Below are 20,980 nucleotides of genomic sequence, written 5' to 3'. Positions count from 1 at the left end.
TCTCAAGCCCATTATGTGGAAAACATACTTAAAAAGAATGGCTAACATTAGGGGTGCAAGTTTGGCCCTGGCGGCCCTGACCCGCCCTAAGCCCGCCCTAAGCCCAAATAGGGCTTGGGCTAAAGATTTTGGACCTAAGGGCGGGTTAGGGCCAAAATATTCTGGCCCTAAACTAGGGCCAAGGGCGGGCCTGGGATTACTCTCTGGCCCGCCCAGCCCATCCTGGCCCATCCCTGATTTTTGGCCTTGACCCAGGCCCTGATCTGATCTTGGCCTTGATTTTGGCCCTAATCTTGGCCCTAACCCAGGCCCTGATTTTGGCCCTGACCCAGGCCCTGATCCTGGCTCTAATTTTGGCCCTGATCTTGGCCCTGATCTTGGCCCTGATCCTGGCCCTGATCTTGGCCCTGATATTAGCCCTGATCCTGACCCTGATCCTGGCCCTGATTTGAGTCTAAAGACTCTGGACCCTCCACCCACATGGAGAGGAATTAATTGTAATACATATGGGTGGATACTTGACACGTGTCAAATTTTAGAAACATGATCATGTTTTGTAGAAAATTAATAAAAATAAATTATAACCTCATTACCAATGTAATAAGCATCTATTTGATTTTGGCCCTGATCCTGACCCTAATTTTCGCTCTAATCTTAATATTAATTTGACGATGATCATGTACTACAATACTAGATTTTTACCCTGATCTTCATACTAACATTGATATGAGTCTTGATTTTGACATTTAGTCACTTTGATCATATTAGACTATAAATTCACTTTTTATATTATTTTTAAGGTAATTTTTATTTTTCCAACAAAGTCATTTTTTTTTTCGATAATAAAACAACGGAGTCAAGGACTCAAAGAGAAACTACAAGGAAGCAGCATCACAATCCACCTAAAGGATCTCCTCCAACCCGTGGGGATCATCCTAAAAAAACATCCAAGAGCACTCCAAATCGAGTGGAAACTTAGACATCCAATCAGCAACCTTATTAGCAATACGTCCAACATATACACATCGCGTACTCACCATTTCATGCAGCAAAACACCAATTCGCTCAACTAAACGACCAAACCTCCCACGATCCACACAAATAATATATTATAAATAATAAAAACTATTACATAAAGAATTAATATCTAACAAATCTATACCCCAACTTCTCATCATGAATATCTAACAAATCTACTGTGATATTTCAAAAAAAATTATTAAAAACATATAGCTATGTTTGTAACTTAGACATCATTTTCTTTAACTATGAAAAAAATACTTTTTTTTTTTTTGTTGAATATTAAATTATCGTTGATTTACTTGTTAACAAGGTTTTGAATATGAATTTTTTTGTATTGATTAAAGATATCAATTTATTGAAAAGTTGTGAATGAAAACATACCTACCTACGGCTTAAGTTCTTGACTTTGAAGATAAAATTTTCATTTATCAGATTCCTTTTGAATTCTGAATCTCTGATGTTTCTAAGTTTACAAAAAGAGTTTGTGTGACATTCTCTATAATTGACTTGACTTTCAAATATGCCTAAATTTAATTACAATTTTTCTCTCTACTTATTCTATTTCATGAATAATTTTAACTCTTTTCCTCTGGAGAAAAACCAAAGGAAAAAACAGAATAAGAGAGAGAGAGAGAGAGAGAGAGAGAGAGAGAGACTTGGGGGAAAGACAAATTGGAAATTTGGAATGAAGTTTGACCGTTGTCTTAGAAGTTAGAAATTAATTCAGAATTGAGATAAATCTTTTTCTTTTTCCCTTCGAGCTTACATATAATAACCATAATTTTCATCGAATAGCAAATTAGAAAACCCTAAAAATTTGAATTTATCTATTTCTCTAAAATCTAAATGGGTATAAATAGTTAAATACATATTGAATATAAGTTTTGGATTATTTATTGACATCTTTACTATTTTATTTTCCAGTTTGGGATTTAAGAATTTAATTACTTTAATATGTATTTTAATTACTACTTGTCTTACATTTGATATTTACGACCAAAGATATGGCCAATTAATGCTAGGGACAAGGCCAATTAGGGCCTGGGCCAGGGACAGGGCCAATCAGGGACAGGGCCAATCAGGGTCAGGGCCAATCAGGGCCAACACCATCCCGACCCGACCCAATTAGGGCCAATTAGGGTGGGAATGGGCTTGGCTTGGCCCTGTAGGGCTTAGGGCCAGAGACAATAATCATTGGCCCTGAACTAGGGCCAGGGCGGGAATGGGCTCAAATTATATCATATAGGGCTGGGCTTGGGATTGCAAAAGCCCGGCCCAGCCTGGCCCAGTTGCAACCCTAGTGGTGTATCACCCCCACGGGTATTCATGTATGACCGGATCTGACTAGGTGGGGTGTGACACCCACAATATGTTGATTTTGAATATCCCCATCTACTAGAAGATCCGAATTTGATATTGGACCCACTATTGTAGTAACAAGATTCGCTTGAGAATCATGAACAGGAAGCACTCGCTCAACTACCCTCTCACCCGCAACTGCCATTGCCACCTTATCATTTTTAGTAGTTCGACTAAGTGATGCATATGGGGTGGCACATGGGTAACTCAGGGTCTTGGACTCGGAATGGGATGAAATATGTCATGTTGATCTAAAACGAGCTTGTGAGAAGGACTTGGTGCTTTGTTGTGATGGATGTTGTTTTTCGTGTTTCAAGATCGTTTTGAGGGCATTTTAGGCATTTACTGTTTTGAGTGGTATTTTTTATTATTTTGTGGATTATTTTTTCATTTTAGGGTTTCTTGGCACTACAAAATCGTGTTTTCTACGCCTTTTAAAAGTAGCTGAATTTTGTTTCTGAAGAAACTTTTGAGAGACAGAGTTCTCCATTTTCAATCCATTCTTCTGTTTGACCTTGATTCTTTGTCCCTTCGGCATCAGTTTTGGTATCAGAGTACTAGGTTGCTTCTACCAATGGCTGAACAAGATTGTGGTAGTCAGGGGCGGCGAAGTAGATGAACAATGGCCTAACAGGGCCCTGGGAGACATATAACTCGTAGAGCAAAGAAGACAAATCCAAGATTTGAAATGACAACTTGCACAAGCAAGGTTGGGCATCCAATCTCCCTTTGAAGAAGAAGAGGAATCGAAGGACGTCTTTGATGAAGAAGAAGAGAGCGTCAATCCTTTTGCCAATCCGAACTGTGGACAGAATCGGAGAGCATGAAACCTTTTTTAGGATATCGGAATGAAGATCGAAATTCCTACTTTTGAAGGTAAGGGTCATCCTGATGAGTTCATTCATTGGTTACATACAATAGAACAAGTTTTTGATATAAAAGAATTGATCAAGGCTTAGAAGGTTAAATTAGTAGCCATGAAATTGAGAAAACATGCTTTCATATGGTGGGAACATATTAACAAGCAACGTGCTAGGGAAAGAAAGGGGAAGATAGATAGATTGGATAAGATGAAGAAGTTGCTGCAAAATTTTTTTTTACCCACTCATTGTAGACAGGAGGCATTCATCGAGCACCATAATGTTTAACAGAAAGACTCCATTGTCGAGTAGTATACTAATGAGTTTGATCGCTTGCGAATGCAGTGTGATGTGGCAGAGGAAGATGAACAGACTATTGCTCGATATTTGGTAAGGCTGTGATTTGAAATCTTAGAGGTTGTTCAGTTGCAAGAATATTGGACTTATGAGGATGTGTGCAAATTGGCTTTGAAAGTGGAAGGGCAATGCATGAGAAAGGGAAAAAATCCTCTGATGTGCACAGTAGTGCGGCACCACAAGTTGACACGTGTCATATTCCTAATAAACGGTTCAGATTATAAGGTAGGGTTATAGTGAAATTGACCCACCTTATGACCCATTTTAAAAAATAAAAAAAATAAAAAAATAAAAAAAAAATAAAAAAAAAAAACGTTTTGTGACCCAGTTCTAAATATGGATGTCCAAAATTTCTTTCCATTTTACTCCCATCTTTTCCCACAATGTTCCCTCTCTTCTGTCTCTCTCGCCCCATGAGTAGTTGCGAGTTGCCGGGTTGCTACCAAACATTTCTCTAAGAATTCAAAATCATTCACCAATGCCTTACTCTGGACTATGTCATTGTTTAGTTCTTCTTTTTTATCTTTCATCACTGGAAGTTCCTTATTCATGGAACCTGTGAATGATCTACTTAACCTTGCAGACAGGGCACTTCTCCGACGGATAAACATCTCCCCTTAAATTTTCATTCTAGCTTTGATCCTGAATTGAACACAATCCTTCTCTTACATTCTCCTTTGATCAGATCCTTCTCTCTTTCATTCAATCTTAGTCCAGTTTATCTTGGAGTGTGCAATCTTCTGCAAGTCATAATCTTCATTTCACTCTTGCGCGGCTAAATGTAAAATGAATCCAAAGGTATTTCATCATTCCACTCAATTTTTTGTCCAACAGGTCAAAAGAGAGGTTCATCGATATTCACATCTCCTTGGTTGGTAGCCTTTGATACAATCACTGAAGGTAAAGTATGACTGAATTCTTCATGTTTTTGCTGAACTAATAGAAAAGAATCACATTGAGAAGGTCCAACCTCAAAAGTCTCTTCGACATTATAAGATGGGTAGAGGGAATTAGAGTGAAGAACATCAAACTCAAGGTCTGTATCTAACAACCACTCTTAGTCTTCACTGTCAAGATCCAAAAGCTGAATACCTGCTTGATCAAATTCCCTTATCAGAGAGGAAGCATCATCAAGGGTACTAAGAGATGTCCAAGCACTGCTACAAACTGAAAAGCCCTCAAACAGAGAGGATTAATCATACTCTGAATCAACACTCTCAGAAGAAGAAAAAGATGGGCGAGAGAGACGGAAGAGAGGGAACATCGCCGGAAAAGATGGACATCCATATTTAGAACCGGGTCACAAAACGGTTTTTTTTTTTTTTTTTTTTTTGTTAAAATGGGTCATAAGGTGGGTCAATTTCACTTATAACCCTGCCTTATAATCTGAACCGTTTATTAGGAATATGACACGTGTCAACTTGTGGTGCAGCACTGCTGTGCACAGCAAAGAGATGTGCACAGCAGAGGATTTTTTTTTTCCAAGAGAAAGGGCAATAGTTCTAGGAACAAATTCCATAAAAGATTTCCAAACAAATCAGGAAATTCTGCAGCGAGTTCAACAACATCAATAGTTAAGGGTGAAAATTATAAATCTGCATCATCCAAAGAGGGTCAAAGCAGTGGAGCTAGCAAGCTAGGGAGGAGCTGTAGCCTAGCGATGCTTCAAGTGTCAGAGAATTGGGCATTTTGCTGCTGATTACCCAAACCAACAAGTTGTGACATTAGTTGATAACCCAAACTTTCATAATGTCCCAATCTTTGATGAATCCAATGGCAAAGAAGAAGGTGATAATCCAAGTGAGAAAAAGATCATTTATGCTGATACTGGTGAATCCCTAGCGGTTAGAAGAGTTTTAAACACTATTATAGCAGATGATGAACCGTGGCTTAGGCATAACATTTTTCATACTAAGTGCACTAGTAAAGGAAAAGTCTACAAGATGATTATAGATGGAGGAAGTTGCGAGAATGTGGTGTCTAGTACCATGGTGAAAAAATTGGGACTGAAAATGGTGGATCATTCTCAACCATATAAGCCATCATGGCTTATGAAAGGGAACGTGGTGAAAGTGACAAAAAAGATGTCTTGTGCAGCTTTCCATTGGGAATAAATATGTTGATAAAATATAGTGTGATGTGATCCCCATGGATGTTTGTCATATTCTGCTAGAAGGCCGTGATAGTTTGACAGCATGATGGATTCAAGATCACCTACACCTTCAAGAAAGATGGTAAAAACATTACACTTTGTCATTGAGATTTAAGAAAAGAGACAAAGAATAGTATGTTGTCTAGGTCAGAGTTCTAGGAGGGTGCAGTTAAATCACTTGAGATTTTTGTATGTGTTATGATGGAACAAAATTCGACAGTCCAGAAAATTCCTTTGCAAGTCATGCCTTTGCTTGATGAATTTGACGATGATGTACTGGAGGAGATACCAGCAAGGTTTCCACCTATGAAAGACATTCAACGTTGCATTGACTTCATTCTAGGATCTGTTATGCCCAATAAAGTAGCCTATAGAATGAGTCCTAAAGAGCATAAGGAGATGCATAGGTAAATGCAAGAACTATTTGAGATAAGAGTAGTACGAGAGAGCATGAGTCCTTGTGCAATTCCACCTTTATTGGTGCCCAAGAAAGATGGGTTTCAGAGAATGTGCATTAACAATAGGGTAGTCAACACAATTACAATCAAGTATAAATTTTCTATCCCTCAATTTGATGTTTTAATTGATCAATTACAAGGAGCAGCAACTGTCTTTTAAAAAATAGACCTGAGAAGTGGTTATCACCAAATTCAATTGCAACCTGGAGATGAGTGAAGACAACATTTAAGACAAGCGATGGTTTATATGAAAAAAATGAGACTTTCTTCTTTTTAGTATGATATTAAAAGTGATTCCATATTTTTGTATTCTAACATTCTTATTTATCTTTGGAAACTCTTCTACATATATGTATCTTATAACATAGCACATGTGGTGTTTCAATGAGAAATGTATAACGCAAAAATTGATCTAAAGAAATAGAAATTCAAATAAGATGGATTATAAAAATATGATCCAATTTTTTAGGGGGGTCATCCGCTCCCAAGTGAGTATGCCGCTTCTTCGTCAACTAAGAATTAAAATATCACCATCCAAAAATAACAACCTCTAGTGGAATAATGGGTCATTAGGCCACTAGTCCAATTAGAGTTACAATATAGACTCAAGAGTTTTAAATTATTGGTGGTGGCAGGAAAGTGAATATTGCCTAGGGTGGTTTTTCGGTTGAGAAGGTGAGCAACAACATCAAGCTAAGATTGTCAAAGCAACAGGAGCAAACATATAATGATAGTCAATACCTCAATTTGTATGTAACTCTTTGCAATAAGATGTACCTTGTAGTGCTCATTGCTACCATCAGGTCAACGCTTATGACTTCCAAGTGAGATTGGAATACATAGCAAAATGAAAGAAATTCCCTAATTGTGCGCCATTACTTGGATATAATTTGTAAGTAATATGTTAGATTGGATGAAGCACAAGAAAAAGTTATTATCTCATCAATTAAAGGTAGAATTTAATATCCCTATCCCTATATATAAAAGTGCCTTTGTACCCAAAAAAAAAGGTAGAATTTAATGCACAATGTATTAGAAAAATATCATCCATTGCATAAAAATTTAGGAGCCCTTCATAGTTAGACAAGCAGCATAAATATTATAATAAAATATTTGCATAAAACTATATAAGTCTGCAACATTAAGGAACAATGAGGGGATAGAGATCACGACAACCACTCGCTCACGCTGACACTTGAACACTCACTCTCACAATCACAATGGCCACTTAGATTGACACACTGACACACAAACACTCATTCTCGCATATTGAAATTAAAAATTCAAATTATTATGAGAACATAGATAATAGGAAAAAAAAAGCCCAAAGAAGTTGAGCTTCCATGACAAAGAATGTGGTGGAAAGAGCTGATAAATGAGTACAATTTATTGACGCCATCCCTGTCATGGAAAATGTTGATCCAACTCTCTCCATCCTCAACTCTCATTTTAAGCATCTGTAAAAGACAGAGGTAGTCAAACTTTACTAGAATCGTAGATGGAGTACAATTATCTTTCACATGATAATTATGATTCATTCAAATAATTGATATCACTGTAATTATCAACTTAATTAATCTTTCTAATGATAACAAAGGACAACTCTAACTATGTAAAGATGACATAATTCAAATATAATCGAGTCTTATTTGATACCTGTTTACACTTTCTTATTTTCTTTTGCTAAAAAGATCATATGAATTGAGTGAAAAAACAGTGAAAGCTAGTGTACATACGGTAATTCTAGGCTCATAACCATAGCAGCCCTCCACATCCTAGGGGAGGAAAAACACAAATTGCATATGCGCCAGTGCATCACCTTACAGCTTACCCACTTTTATTAATCTTGAAAATTTTTGTTATACGACACTTTTCATACTTAATTTATTAAATGAAAATGAGTTCCATAAGATGTGGCATGTCGGTACACTTCTGGCTTTATTGGTTACACTTCAAAATAATAATAATAATAATAATAATAATAATAATAATAATAATAATAATAATAATAATAATAATAATAATAATAATAATAATAATAATAATAATAATAATGATGTTAATGGTGTGATTAATGTTATAGGTATTTAAACTTTAAAAAGTACATAATGATCAAGAATATGCAGAATTTTCATGACCTGAGTATTGAAGTATGTTTTTTTCTCTTCTTTTCGTCTGGAGGATGTCATAGATGTAATTTGTTTGTGGCCTTGTGGGTAGTATGAGGCAGAAAAAAATAAAAAATAAAAATCTCTTTGTCTTTTGTTTTCCCCTTGAGTGACAAAACTGTATAAAATATAAAAAATAAACTATTATTTTCAAACTACATATAATTATTTAATTGACTTCACAAATCTATTGAGAAATTAATTTTATTAAAATCTACAAATAAATCTATTTTTTTTCAAACCCCTGTTTGGTATCTTATTTTCTACACGTTTTTCATTATAATATTTTGCATCCAAAGAGACCGGAGCCAAAACTCATTTGAGCCTTAAAACTATGCAATGCAGCGTCTTCAACATGAAAACGCAAATACTTGAAAAGGAAAAATTAATTAGGGTATCTGATACGAGACAAAGAAAACAAGAGCATGCAAGAATGTAGAAACTTACCAGAGCTCTAAGCCTGAGACTCTGCGATGCTAGGATAAATCATGACCTCCACCTTGCGATTCTTGGTTCTGTCAATTTCCTTTGTGATAGTTTCACGAAGCCACAACAATTCAAGTTTTTGGAGTTCAGATCGTTCCCACAGTTGCTCAGGAATCATTTTTAAACCAAGACATTTGCTGATGACCACCCTCTTAAGATTAGGCGCTGCTCCTGGTTTTAGTTTCCAACCCACTAAATTCGAATTTTGAATTTTGAATACCTGCAGCCTTTGAAATGAACCTTCTTCGAAGACCAATACATTATCATTAAAAGTTACCTCGTCTAGCTTTAATATCTGAAGAGTAGATAGACTTTGAAACACCAAGATTGTTTTGGGTGGAAGGTTGGTCAATTTCATGCTGATCTTCTTGATCGATTTTGGCAGTTCGATCGACTTATCAAAAATGCATCTACTTGCAAACTTCAGATTTTCAAGGTGAGGTAGACTGAAGATAGAATCTTCATCGCCTGAGGAACTCTTGTAGCGATACAAACCCAATTTTCTCAAATTAGGTGCCATCTCCTTAATCTTCACTTGTCCAGTTAGATCCTGTAATATGTAACAGAGAGTTTGGAGATTGGTTAGACACCTGTTTGTATCGTCTTTTTTGGGTAGTCCACTTGGCCCATCCAAGTAGAGATGCCTCAGTTGTTGCATTTTCCAAATCCCTTCTGGTAAGACGTTGATTCGAGACCTTCGTAGGTCAAGAGTTTGGAGGTTGTAAAGGGTGCATATGGACGTTGGGACACCAGCAACCTTATTAGTTTTGATTTTCAGATACTTCAACAGAATCAATTTTTCAATCTTTGCTGGGACCCTATGCACGTCACCTTCCCCGAGATCCAACACCCTAAGCAATTTGAAGCGTTTGAAAAGTCCATCCCAATGTTCTTCAGCAAATTTTTTGTTGTCTTCCTTGAAACAAAGTAGGCTTCGTACCTGACAAGTCATGGATGAATCGGCCTCAAGTACGTAGTTTTGGCGACTACAGTGAACGGACAGCCGTCTTGGTTTGAATCGCTCGGATTGAATGCGTGTGTGATATGCAAGGAATCTGTCCGGCCCAGACAAATCACGGCAAAGATCACGCATAAGATCATGTACACGACAATTTTTCACACCACCATTTGAACTCTTTTCCTCTACTTGGACCAAGCTCCGGTCGATGAGATCCTGCAAGTAGGTCTTGGCAACCCGTTCCTTGGTAATATTTTCTTTATCCTCATGCTTTATAAACCCTTCGGCGATCCATAGATGGATCAGCTGCGTTGCAGATATCTTGTGATCTTCAGGAAATAGGCCAAAGTAGAGAAAACAAGGTTGAAGATAAGAGGGCAAAACCTCGTAACTCAAACTCAATATTTCCTTGCATGTGGCATCCTGTTCTAGATGCACAGGCATAGTTGCAGCCATATCTGCCCATACAGATGGGTCCTTACGTTTCTTTGCAAGAATACCAGCCGAAACCACTATTGCTAGCGGCAAACCTCCACATATTTTCAAAATATCTTTTGCTGGAGATATTAAATCGTCCGGGCAGCTCCTTCCTCGGAAAACCTTCTTCGTGAACAGTTCCCAACTTTCTTCCTGTTGCAGAAATCGAAGCGTAAAGGGATCCTTACCGCTAGTGTAACTAGCAACCTCTGCATGTCGAGTTGTAATGAAAATTCGACTTCCCATCTGGTTTTTTGGGAGAACTTCTTTTATGCGATCCCAGTGATTAGTAGTCCATATGTCATCAAGCACAATTAAATACCTGACATCAGACAATTGCTTCGTCAGCTCTTTCTTCAATTCTTCTACATTCATCTTTTCGAGCTCATCTGCTTCGTACTTTGTGACTCCCTTGACGATTCCCTGAAGTAACTCTTTCTCATTAAATTTCTGAGAAACACCAACCCAAGCATGGCATCTGAATCGATCTCTTACAAAACCATCTTTGTAAACTTTCTTTGCAAGTGTTGTTTTACCTAATCCCCCATTCTAGAGATTGAGATAACATCCAAATCATTTGTGCCTGTGATGAGCTGATTCACCAAATCAGCTGCTACGTCAGCAAAACCAACGACATCATTTTCCTCCACTTCTTGCCGCATTTGCTGCACCCGCCAAATCCTCATCTCCATCGATACTACCCTCCCCTTCTTCGATGCCGTACGTGTCCTTTTCTTTGTATATTTTTTCAATTACAACATTGAGATCCTTTATCTTATCACGGACTTTATGCAACCTCTTTGCCTCGTTGAAGAAACTGAAGAATTTCGCCACCTTGCCTTTTCTATTTTCCTTGGCGACATTGAAGACATACTCGTCCACAATGTCCTCGGCTTCGTAAGCAGCTTCTCTGATTTGAGCCACCAGATCCATCACACTCTGGTGGTTTTTGCGCTTTCCCTCAGAATCCTTCAGAAAGGTTTCCATTTGCTTTAGGTCAACATTGAGAAGTCTAACATCTCCATCGGCTCCTTGAAGGAAATTTACCTCATTTGCTAGAAGCTGGGCAATATTGGTCACCAGATTCGCAACAACACTTAGATCCATTTCCAGCACTCTATGATACTGAACTGCTTCGAATCAAAGTTTAACAAGCACCCTTCAACATCAAGGCAATCCCCATATCTTGTGGATCACATTACAAGATAATGCTATTTACAAGAGAAATTTAACCACCTGCACCTGCAAGTGTTAGCACAGACGAGTATTAGGAAAAGTTTTAACATTTTGGACAGTAATTTTCAAGTTCACATGAAAATTCTCCTCAAAAGCCCAAACTCCTAGTTGGCCAAACTAGTATTTTGTCTTGTTTTATTTTATTTTATTTTTGTAGAAGCAAATGCTGTATTTTGCACTTATGGAAGCTGGGATAGCATTTGTGCTGAGTGAACCCCAACCTGATAAGTCAGGTGATCCTTCATTTGATCAGAAAAGGATCGAATGGTTCACTGCGGATTTCAAATGTAAGAATTGCATTCTAAATGCATTGTCAAATGAGTTATACAATGTGTATAGCTCTTTTGAATTTGCTTATGAAATCTGGGAGGCATTAGTCAAGAAGTATACTCTTGAGGATGCCGGTAGCTTAAGGTTTATGGTTGAAACCTTTCTAGAGTTTCGATGGTCGATGGGATTAGCATCTCCGACCAAGTAAACAAGTATCAAGTGTTGGTGGGGAATCTGGCAAAAGAGAATATCATTCTGCCAGATGCCTTTGTGACCAGTGCCTTGATACACAAGCTTCCTTCCTCTTGGAGTGCCTTCAAGGTCTCGGTGAAACGAAGAGGAAGGACTGGGCCTTTGACAGTGTTGTGGTTCGGATCAGAATAGAAGAGAGGAACCGACTTAGGAACAAACCTAGTAGTTCCAATAAGCCTAAGGCCAACTTGGTAGAGACTGAACAGAAAAAGAAATTTAATAAGTCTCTGAAACCCAATCAAGATGCTACCTTCAAAAAGAAGAAGAGAGCATGCTTCAAGTGTGGCAAACCTGGGCATTTCATAAAGGATTGCAGGGTAAAGAAGAAAAGAGGATCAGAGAAAGCAAGGGCTAATCTGATTGATTCTGAGATCTACACTGCAATGATAACAGAGGCTTTTGTAGTTAAAAAGTCAACATCCTGGGTGATAGATACAGGTGCCACCAGGCACATTTGTGGAGATAGGAGCTTCTTCTCCAAGTACTCTGATGTTGCTGACAAGATCTTCATGGGAAATTCTCAACCAGCCAATGTAATCGAAAAATGACAAATCACCCTGAAGCTTACCTCTGGAAAAATTCTGAAGTTGGAGAATGTCCTCTATGTACCAGATATAAGGCGAAATTTGATCTCTAGTCCGCTCCTGGATAAAGCTGGGTTCAAACTGTCATTTGAAGCAGAGAAAGCAATTCTCTTGAAAAATGATGTATTTATTGGAAAATGTTATCTAAATAATGGCCTCTTTGTATTGAGTATTACTAAATTAATAAATACTCCTGATTCTGCTTATGTTGTTGATTTTTTTGATTTATGACATGGTAGACTAGGCCACAGTAGTGCACCTTATATATCTCAATTATGTAAGTTGGGCATTATACATAGTGTTAAACCACCACTGACTAAATGTCAAATTTGTGTTGAGGCTAAATTTACAAAGAAACCTCATAAGTCAGTAGATAGGAAGACGAATTTGCTAGAACTAGTGCATAGTGATTTATGTGACTTCAAATTACAAGAATCAAGAGGTGGTAATATGTATGTTATCACCTTTATAGAGATATACTATGATATATCTACTGAAATCTAAGAATGAAGCCTGCAATGCATTTTTGTCTTATAAAGCAGAAGTAGAGAATCAAATTGGAAGAAAGATAAAAAGGCTAAGGACTGACAGAGGGTCGGAATATTCAGCCTTAGTAAATTCTTTGAAGAGAATGGCATTATTCATGAAACCACTGCCCCATATCAACCAGTATCTAATGGGATAGCAGAAAGGAAAAATTGTTCATTAAAAGAGATGATGAATGCAATATTAATCAGTTCTGGCTTACCACTTGACTTGTGGGATATTAACTTCGTGTTATGTTTTAAACAGAATTCCCCACAGGAAAACTGAAATGATACCATATGAAAAATGGTATTTAAGGAAACCAAGTGTGAAACACTTGAGAACATGGGGTTGTTTGGTCAAAGTGGCCATTCCAAAACCTAAGAAGCGAAAAGTTGGTCCTAAAACCATTGACAGTGTGTTTTTAGGATATGTAGTACATAGTTCTGCATACCGTTGCATGGTTATAAGAACCATTGAAGAAATTTGTGAGGAAAATTCAATAATTGAGACAACGGATGTTGAATTCTTTGAAAGAATATTTCCTTTTAAATTTAATAGACTTGATAGCGAGTCTGGAAGTAGTAGTATGAATCATGGAAATGATTTGGCTACAACTGCTGATTTATCTCATGAATTGACACAAGACAGTGGAAATGAGATAATATTGACTCCAAGTGGAAATGAGAATCCTATACGGAAAAGCAAAAGACAAAGGAAAGCTAAATTTTCATCTGATGAGTGGATAGTCTATCTTATAGACAACAACCTTCTCACATATAGTGAAGCAGTTACTTCTCTGGATGCTGTCTTTTGGAAGGAAGCTATAAAGAGTGAACTAGATTCCATTATAGCTAACCACACTTGGGAATTGGTAAATCTTCCTCAAGGTTCAAAGGTGTTAGAAACCAAGTGGATATTTCAAAAGAAATTGAAACCTGATGATTCCTTAGATAAGTTTAAAGCCAGACTTGTAGTCAAAGGTTTTAGGCAAAAGAAAGACATAGATTACTTTGACACCTTTGCACCTGTAGCAAGAATAACCACTGTGAGAGTTCTCATGGCGATTGCATCTATCTACAAATCGGTGATACATCAAATGGATGTAAAAACAACATTTCTGAATGGGGAATTGGAGGAAGAGATCTACATAAGATAACCAGAAGGTTATGTATCTCTTGGTCAACCTAATAAGGTTTGTAAATTAGTCAAGTCATTGTATGGATTGAAGCAAGCACTCAAGCAATGGCATGAGAAATTTGATACTGCTCTCATTTCGAAGGGTTTCAGTGTCAATGATTCTGGAAGGTGCTTACATAGTAAGTTTCATCAAGGGAAGAGTGTTTTTATTCTACTTTATGTAGATGACATGTTGATCATGGGAACAAGCTTAGGAATAGTTAATCAAACTAAGAAACTGCTAGTCTTTATTTGACAACAAAGATTTGGGCACTGCTGATGTAATTATGGGAATTAGAATCATCAGAAAAGAAAGAGAAATTATACTCTCTCAAGCTCATTATGTGGAAAATATGCTTAAAAAGTTCGGTTTTTATGATTCTGGTTCGTTCAAAACTCCTTTAATTATGGAAAGTAATTTTCAGAAAAATATTGGAGAACTAGTAAATCAAAAGAGATACTCACAGATTATTGGATCTGTAACTTATCTGATGAACTGTACTAGGCCAAATATTGCTCTAACAGTTGGAAAATTGAGCCAGCATACTCATAATCCTAGTAAAGAGCATTGGCTTGGAATTGAACGATTACTTCGGTATCTTAAGGGTACTATGCATTATGGACTTCACTATAGTGGAAATCCCTCTGTCTTGGATGGACACTGTGATGCTAATTGGATCTCAGATTCAAGAGAAACACTAGCTACAAGTCGATATGTGTTTATGCTAGGTGGAGGAACAATCTCATGGAAGTCAGTTAAGCAATCATGTGGAACATCTTCTACAATGGAAGCAGAATTATTAGCTTTGGAAAAGGTTGGAAGTGAAGCTGGATGGCTTAGAAACATGATTGCAGATATACCTCTGTGGCCCAAACCAATGCCACCTATATCGCTACACTGTGACAGTAAAGCAGCTATAGGAAGAGCCAAGAATCAGGTATATAATGGCAAAAGAAGACACATACGTCTTCGACATAATCTTGTAAGGCAATATATTGATGAAGGAACAATTGCAATTGATTACGTGAAATCAGAGGAGAATTTAGCTGATATGTTCACTAAAGCTATGCCTACAAGAGCTTTTAATGAAGCACTTATGGGAATGGGATCAAGACCTGTTATATAGGTCATGTGACGGACACCCAACCTATGTGAAGAGGTTAAATCCTGAATTAGGTTCAAAGGGTAAGCAACAAAATCACTAGATGACCTGTTTGTACTACTATACCCATTCTGAATAAATATAGTAAAGTAGTACCACCATATCGTTGATAGGATGAATGACTGACTCTTAATCAAGCATAGCTCACTAAATGTGGGGGTGTGTCAGATGTGGTGCACACCTAATGCTGACCTAAACAGATATAGAGGGTAAGGCCGCCTTCAGTTGGAAATGTTACACAGGCAAACTTCCTTAAATATCTGTGAGACCAAAATTTGAGACAAGGCCGATAAAACGTCTATTTCTCTTTATAACGGGGTTGTAGGAAGGTCGACCGATTGGATATGAATGGTGGAGTAGCTAGTTACACTGAAGAGGATAGGTTCAAGAAGTCAAACTTCACTGGTACTCTGTAGCGTGCTTTATCAAATCTAGTGTAGATTCAAGTCCGAAAGACATCTACAACGAAGTGTTCTATTGTGTCTAATGTGTTCACTGGTGCTTGAGTCTTCAGCCTTTGTATTTGAAGTTTTAACCATTGTGGGGGATTGTTGTAAATATGTTTAAAACTTTAAATAAATATTTGTTTTAATTGTGTCTTTTATCCATGGTTTTATTTAGTCCCACATCGGGTTGAGAGGATCTGATTATATGGTTTATATATAGTAAGGGCCCATGTATTATTAATATATCTATATGACTTGGGACTTGGGTCGTGGGCTTTGATCCGGAAGGCCCATTTTGTCATGGGCCCTATTCTGGAAAGCCAGCTGCTAGGTGATTACGTGGGGATGCCATTAAAGAGGCACTCTCCAATAGGGAGGTCAGCTGGACAGGTACCTTCTTGAAGGGAACTGAGCTGAAAGATACCCTCAACAAAGAGAGGTGATCTTACCCTTTCACCTACAGCCTTTGGAGCCCTATATAAAGACATTTCTGAGTTCATTCTAAGTACAAAATTTCCTCCTCTTTCTGTCTCTCTCTCCCTGTTATTGTTCTGTCAAGCAGCGAACATTACCTGATACACCTCTGACTGATCTTGGAGTGAAGACACTGTAGAACCTGTATTGCACGAATCGGGGTGTCTAAATACCTTAAAGAAAGTACCTCTGCTACGTTTCAGCTCATTTGACAGTATTGTGAGAACTGCTACGTTTCAGCTCATTTGACAGTATTGTGAGAACAAGCGTTCAAGTATTTTTGCAAATTCTTCAACAACGATTCAACAGGAACCAAACACGGCCTTAGAAAGCCCATTTGAATCATGCCAAATCATGCCCAATTTTGCAGATTCTTCAACAACGATTCAACAGGAACCAAACACGGCCTTAGAAAGCCCATTTGAATCATGCCGAATCATGCCCAATAAAGGATGAATCATACATGTTAGAAGCCATGCGTGTGGAGAACGATGCAAAAGAGGTCGGAGGGAGAGAGGGATATGATTAATGTAACGGCTAAAACAACCTAGGTTCAACCAGGTTTATATGAAAGTACCAGAAATATCCTTAATAATATATATTGAGATGTTGGATGGTTATTTACTTAATAATGAAAACTAATTAGACTACCTCACAAATATCTTCATCCATGGTTGTCCGTTATTCAGTCCACCCATTGTTTTAATTGCTACTATATTATTATTGAGTTGATTATTATTTATCTATTTATTTTTAATCTTTTAGATAAAATGTTCTTCTTGGGATTCCTGCTGTTGTAAATGTAGAAGGTGGGGCTGTAGGAAAATTTTCTTATCTATTTTTTCCTCAATTTAAGCTCTTTTTGGTATCAATTATCATTCTCAATTATGATAAACTTTCATTATTTTAAATTATTTGACATATATTATGAGTTTCGTTTTTATTTAAAATAATAGAAAAATATACAAAATTCATAATAGACTTTTTGTCTATTGTGATTATGGTGAGAATTTCATTTTCTTCATTTATGCAAAGGTTTACTTAAAATTTTATAGTTAAGATGAGGGTAAAATAGGTAATACACATTCTTTTATAAGAAATCATATATTTTTTTTCTTTTTTCTTTTCTCACTTGATTACTATCATTTTCTACCAGGTTTTTATTTCTACCAAACTTATTTTTCATTTCATAATTAATTTTTAAAAAATTAAAGTATTCGTCCTGATTCAAATCACTGTCAACGTGGATATATATCTATATCTATCCAATTTTCCTATATATAAAAAGTGCCTTTGTATCCAGAAAAAAAAAAAGAAAAAAGGATAATTACTGTTAATACAAAAAAAGGGAGAAACATTTAGGCATGTTGTTAAAATATGAAAAAAATAGGGATAATTACTGTTGCCCCTTGTATTATAACTTAATTAGTAAAATGACCTTAGTCTTTATGAAATTACTATTCCCCCCCCCCCTCAATTCTAATTGTATTGAGACACGGTTATGGTTGAATATTTAATGTCTAATTTTTCCTTTTAGAATTAAAAAACCAAAAAGTATATGAAAATATCAATTTTACACTTGTAATCTTATCGCTTTGATTCTTATCAAAGATCCCACTTCATCACTTAATAGCAAGGGGGACGTCGGTAATTGTAGGCAAAGTCGAGGTTGGATTAGTAACTTTAAAAAGTATAGGAGATAATAGTAATTAAGCTAGAGTAAATGGGGCAATAGTAATTATGGCCTATTTGGTTACATGAATCCAGAGATTTGAAATCTCTGGATTCACAATGAGATATTTATACCCATTTGGATGTATGAATCCCTGGATTCACGAAATCTAGGGATTCATCTTTTTACACTAAAAACGTGAATCTGTAGATTTATGGGTATAAGCCTATAAGGTGACATATTTGATTTTCCTACAATAAAAGTGCTAAATATTTGAACCATGACTCCATAGATGTTTTTTGAGGATAAATTTACAGATTTCATTCCAAAGATTCAGGCTAACCAAAGTTAATTTTATGAACCATGACTCCATTGATTCGATTATGCAATCTAACTTTAAACCGGCCCGAAATCAATCGAATAAGGTTCAGTTTGGTTTGATTCAGTATTAATTTTTCTTTTTTCTTTTTGAGTAAAAAAAGCTAGGTTTTTACACCCCTTATGATCCGCATTATAGTCACTAAGAATAAGTTACTTAAAATTTTGTAACACACACCACAAGCTTCAAGAAATTTCTAGCAGAGTATTAAACAATGAACAACAACAAAGTCATTGATGCTTTCACTTATAGTTAACCAAAAGAGAAACCTGATTCATCGTATCTAGGTTTGATTGGATTGACTCATCACGTTTTCTGAAATTCAAGCCTCCAAGAAAACCAGCAGGTTTTGAATAGTAGAATACATTTATTGAGTAAATAATTTTGTAGATATTTGTAAACTAAAGCAAAGGTGGAAAAACTAACTGTTTTATGACTTGACTTAGGTTCTCTTAGTTTAAATTTATTATTATTTGGACTAAAACAGATGTATTTGGTATGTTTGTTTTTTATTTTTTGTCGAAACATTTGGTATGATTTATAATTTCTGTTTTTTACTGAAATAAATCAATTTAAACATAAATTCATAACAGATCCAATGCTATTTATGATTTATCACTATAAACTGTTATTTTTTTCGGAGGTACCACTAATGTACATGGTGTAGAATTACTATATAAATAGAGATAAAAAAGTAAAATTACCCACAAAAAAAAAAAAAAAGAATAAAATCTTGTTTAATTTTCTTCCACTTCAACATCCATATTGCTCTTATCTCCACTTTAACAATATTTTAGGGATATTAAAAATAGTTCAAACTAATAAAAGCGAGCTAAAACTAGAGCTGATATATATTTTACAAGAAAAACCAAAATCAACTCAAAACAAAGCTAATGATACGTAATGCATTATTCACCAAATGGTAACAAAAATATTTTATGTTATATATATAATCTAATAGTAACCAAATGAAAACTATTTATCACTCACAGTCTATTATAATAATTGATTATTCATAAACAAGTCACGAGCATAAATACAAAATAATACAAAATAATACCAAAGACACCCTTTGTGTGGTCAAATCTGGTAAAAGTGTTTAAATATGCATAAATTAGTAAAAACGGGAAGAAAAAAAAATTAAAAGAATCACATGTTAATACATTTTGAATTTTTATCATAGAACAAAAGAAGGGAGTGAAGGAGTTGAGGATTTTGTATTATTTCAAAGTGTAGTTTATTATTTTCCTCTAGTAAATTACTAAATCATTTGATTTGGTAGTGTTCTAAAAGATACTCATGGAGTTTATTTTGTTTAGGGTAAAATATTGAGTCTTATTTAACTCTAATGATGTATGACATGTCTCCTAATTCTTTTATTCAAGATGTAGTCTATATAACTTTTGACTAAGTTTTTAAAATAAGGAGAATTACTGTTCTCTCCCTGTATTATAGCTTAATTACTAAAAGAACCCTGCTCTTTATGAAATTACTAGTGCCCTTTTAGTTCTAACACTGTTAAGAATAATAATAATAATAATACTTCTTTGTTGGCTCATCGTTCAATCATCATATGCTGTATTAATCTTCAAAACAAGCTACTTTTTCTATCAACAAAAGAAACCAGACTTTCGAAAGAAAAGACAAAAGATCTTTTAAACAAACTGAGGTTATGTTGTGAGATTTCGATCCATAAGATCAAACAAGAATAAAACTTGTTTACCAAAAGAAAAAGAATACAGTTTGCAAAACTGGTTTAATCGTTCTTCGGCTCAAGTAAAAAAAGATTATATATGCATCTCTGTATTAACAGAATCACAGTGTTTCCATGATAGCATCTTAAAATAACAAATCATTGAGCACAGGGAAATCTAACAAGAGATGAATCATATATATGAAAGAGTAATAAGATGATTAGGTATACTACCTTATCATGTTTAGGATTATTGCCAAGCCATGTTCATCCAGTGGTTTGAAGGATCAATATCAACTCAACTGTGCAAAATTTGCTGCTTATTAAGCACTGAATGAGAGATTCCGTGCCCACAGAACGAGGAGAAACGAGAATCATAAATGGAAGAACAACTTACCGAGCCTTTATATATGACTCATTGAGCTTCCTATTCTCATCTGCTTCAACTCAACTTAAAGACCTGCGTGGGAGCTCAAATCCAACTCAATGGTATGGATAGACTTGCGAGTTTGTTTTCATCCCTCCTCTTTGGACAAAGAGAATCTTGCAATGAATCATTTATTCATTTATGTGTAAGGCTTGCAAGTCTACTTAAACAAAGAGAATAAAAAGGAAATAAGAAAATATCATTTAAAGAATAAATAAATAAAGAATCTTTCTTCATTGCACCGCAAAATGCGGTAAGGTATCATTTATTAATTTTGTTTCAATCTTTTGTCCGTAGCAAAATTTTTTTTTTTTTTTTGGGTACTCTGGACATTTTTTTTTAATTTATTTGTCCTTTAACAATTTTAAAATAAAAGTAAAAT

General features: G+C 35.8%; 1 protein-coding gene and 1 long non-coding RNA gene across 2 annotated transcripts; both read right to left on the bottom strand.

Moving 5' to 3' along the window:
* Positions 1-7,260: 7,260 nt before the first annotated feature.
* On the bottom strand, positions 7,261-10,981 carry LOC149029300 (toMV resistance protein Tm-2(2)-like). Its single transcript, XM_089141446.1, has 2 exons — positions 8,825-10,981; positions 7,261-7,666 (listed from the first exon to the last, which is right to left on the bottom strand). Exon 1 carries the CDS (start codon positions 10,671-10,673, stop codon positions 8,832-8,834), a length of 1,842 nt encoding a protein of 613 aa, XP_088997572.1. The 5' UTR covers positions 10,674-10,981; the 3' UTR covers positions 7,261-7,666; positions 8,825-8,831.
* A 566-nt stretch (positions 10,982-11,547) lies between these two features.
* On the bottom strand, positions 11,548-20,628 carry LOC149029299 (uncharacterized). The gene is made up of 3 exons (XR_016171013.1): positions 20,569-20,628; positions 20,406-20,473; positions 11,548-12,700 (listed from the first exon to the last, which is right to left on the bottom strand). It is a non-coding gene; the product is annotated as an uncharacterized LOC149029299 (long non-coding RNA).
* Between the last annotated feature and the right edge of the window lie 352 nt (positions 20,629-20,980).

Source organism: Hakea prostrata, chromosome 1 (assembly GCF_041222555.1).
Source record: "Hakea prostrata isolate BN-2017 chromosome 1, UWA_Hpros_2, whole genome shotgun sequence".
Classification (NCBI taxonomy): Eukaryota; Viridiplantae; Streptophyta; class Magnoliopsida; order Proteales; family Proteaceae; genus Hakea; species Hakea prostrata.
The sequence above is the reverse complement of the archived record's forward strand: the minus strand, read 5'-3'. Positions and strand labels throughout refer to the sequence as shown.

Bases quoted from the DNA above. Each gene is read 5' to 3' on its own strand.
- LOC149029300 (XM_089141446.1), bottom strand. From the start codon at position 10,673: ATGAATGTAGAAGAATTGAAGAAAGAGCTGACGAAGCAATTGTCTGAT.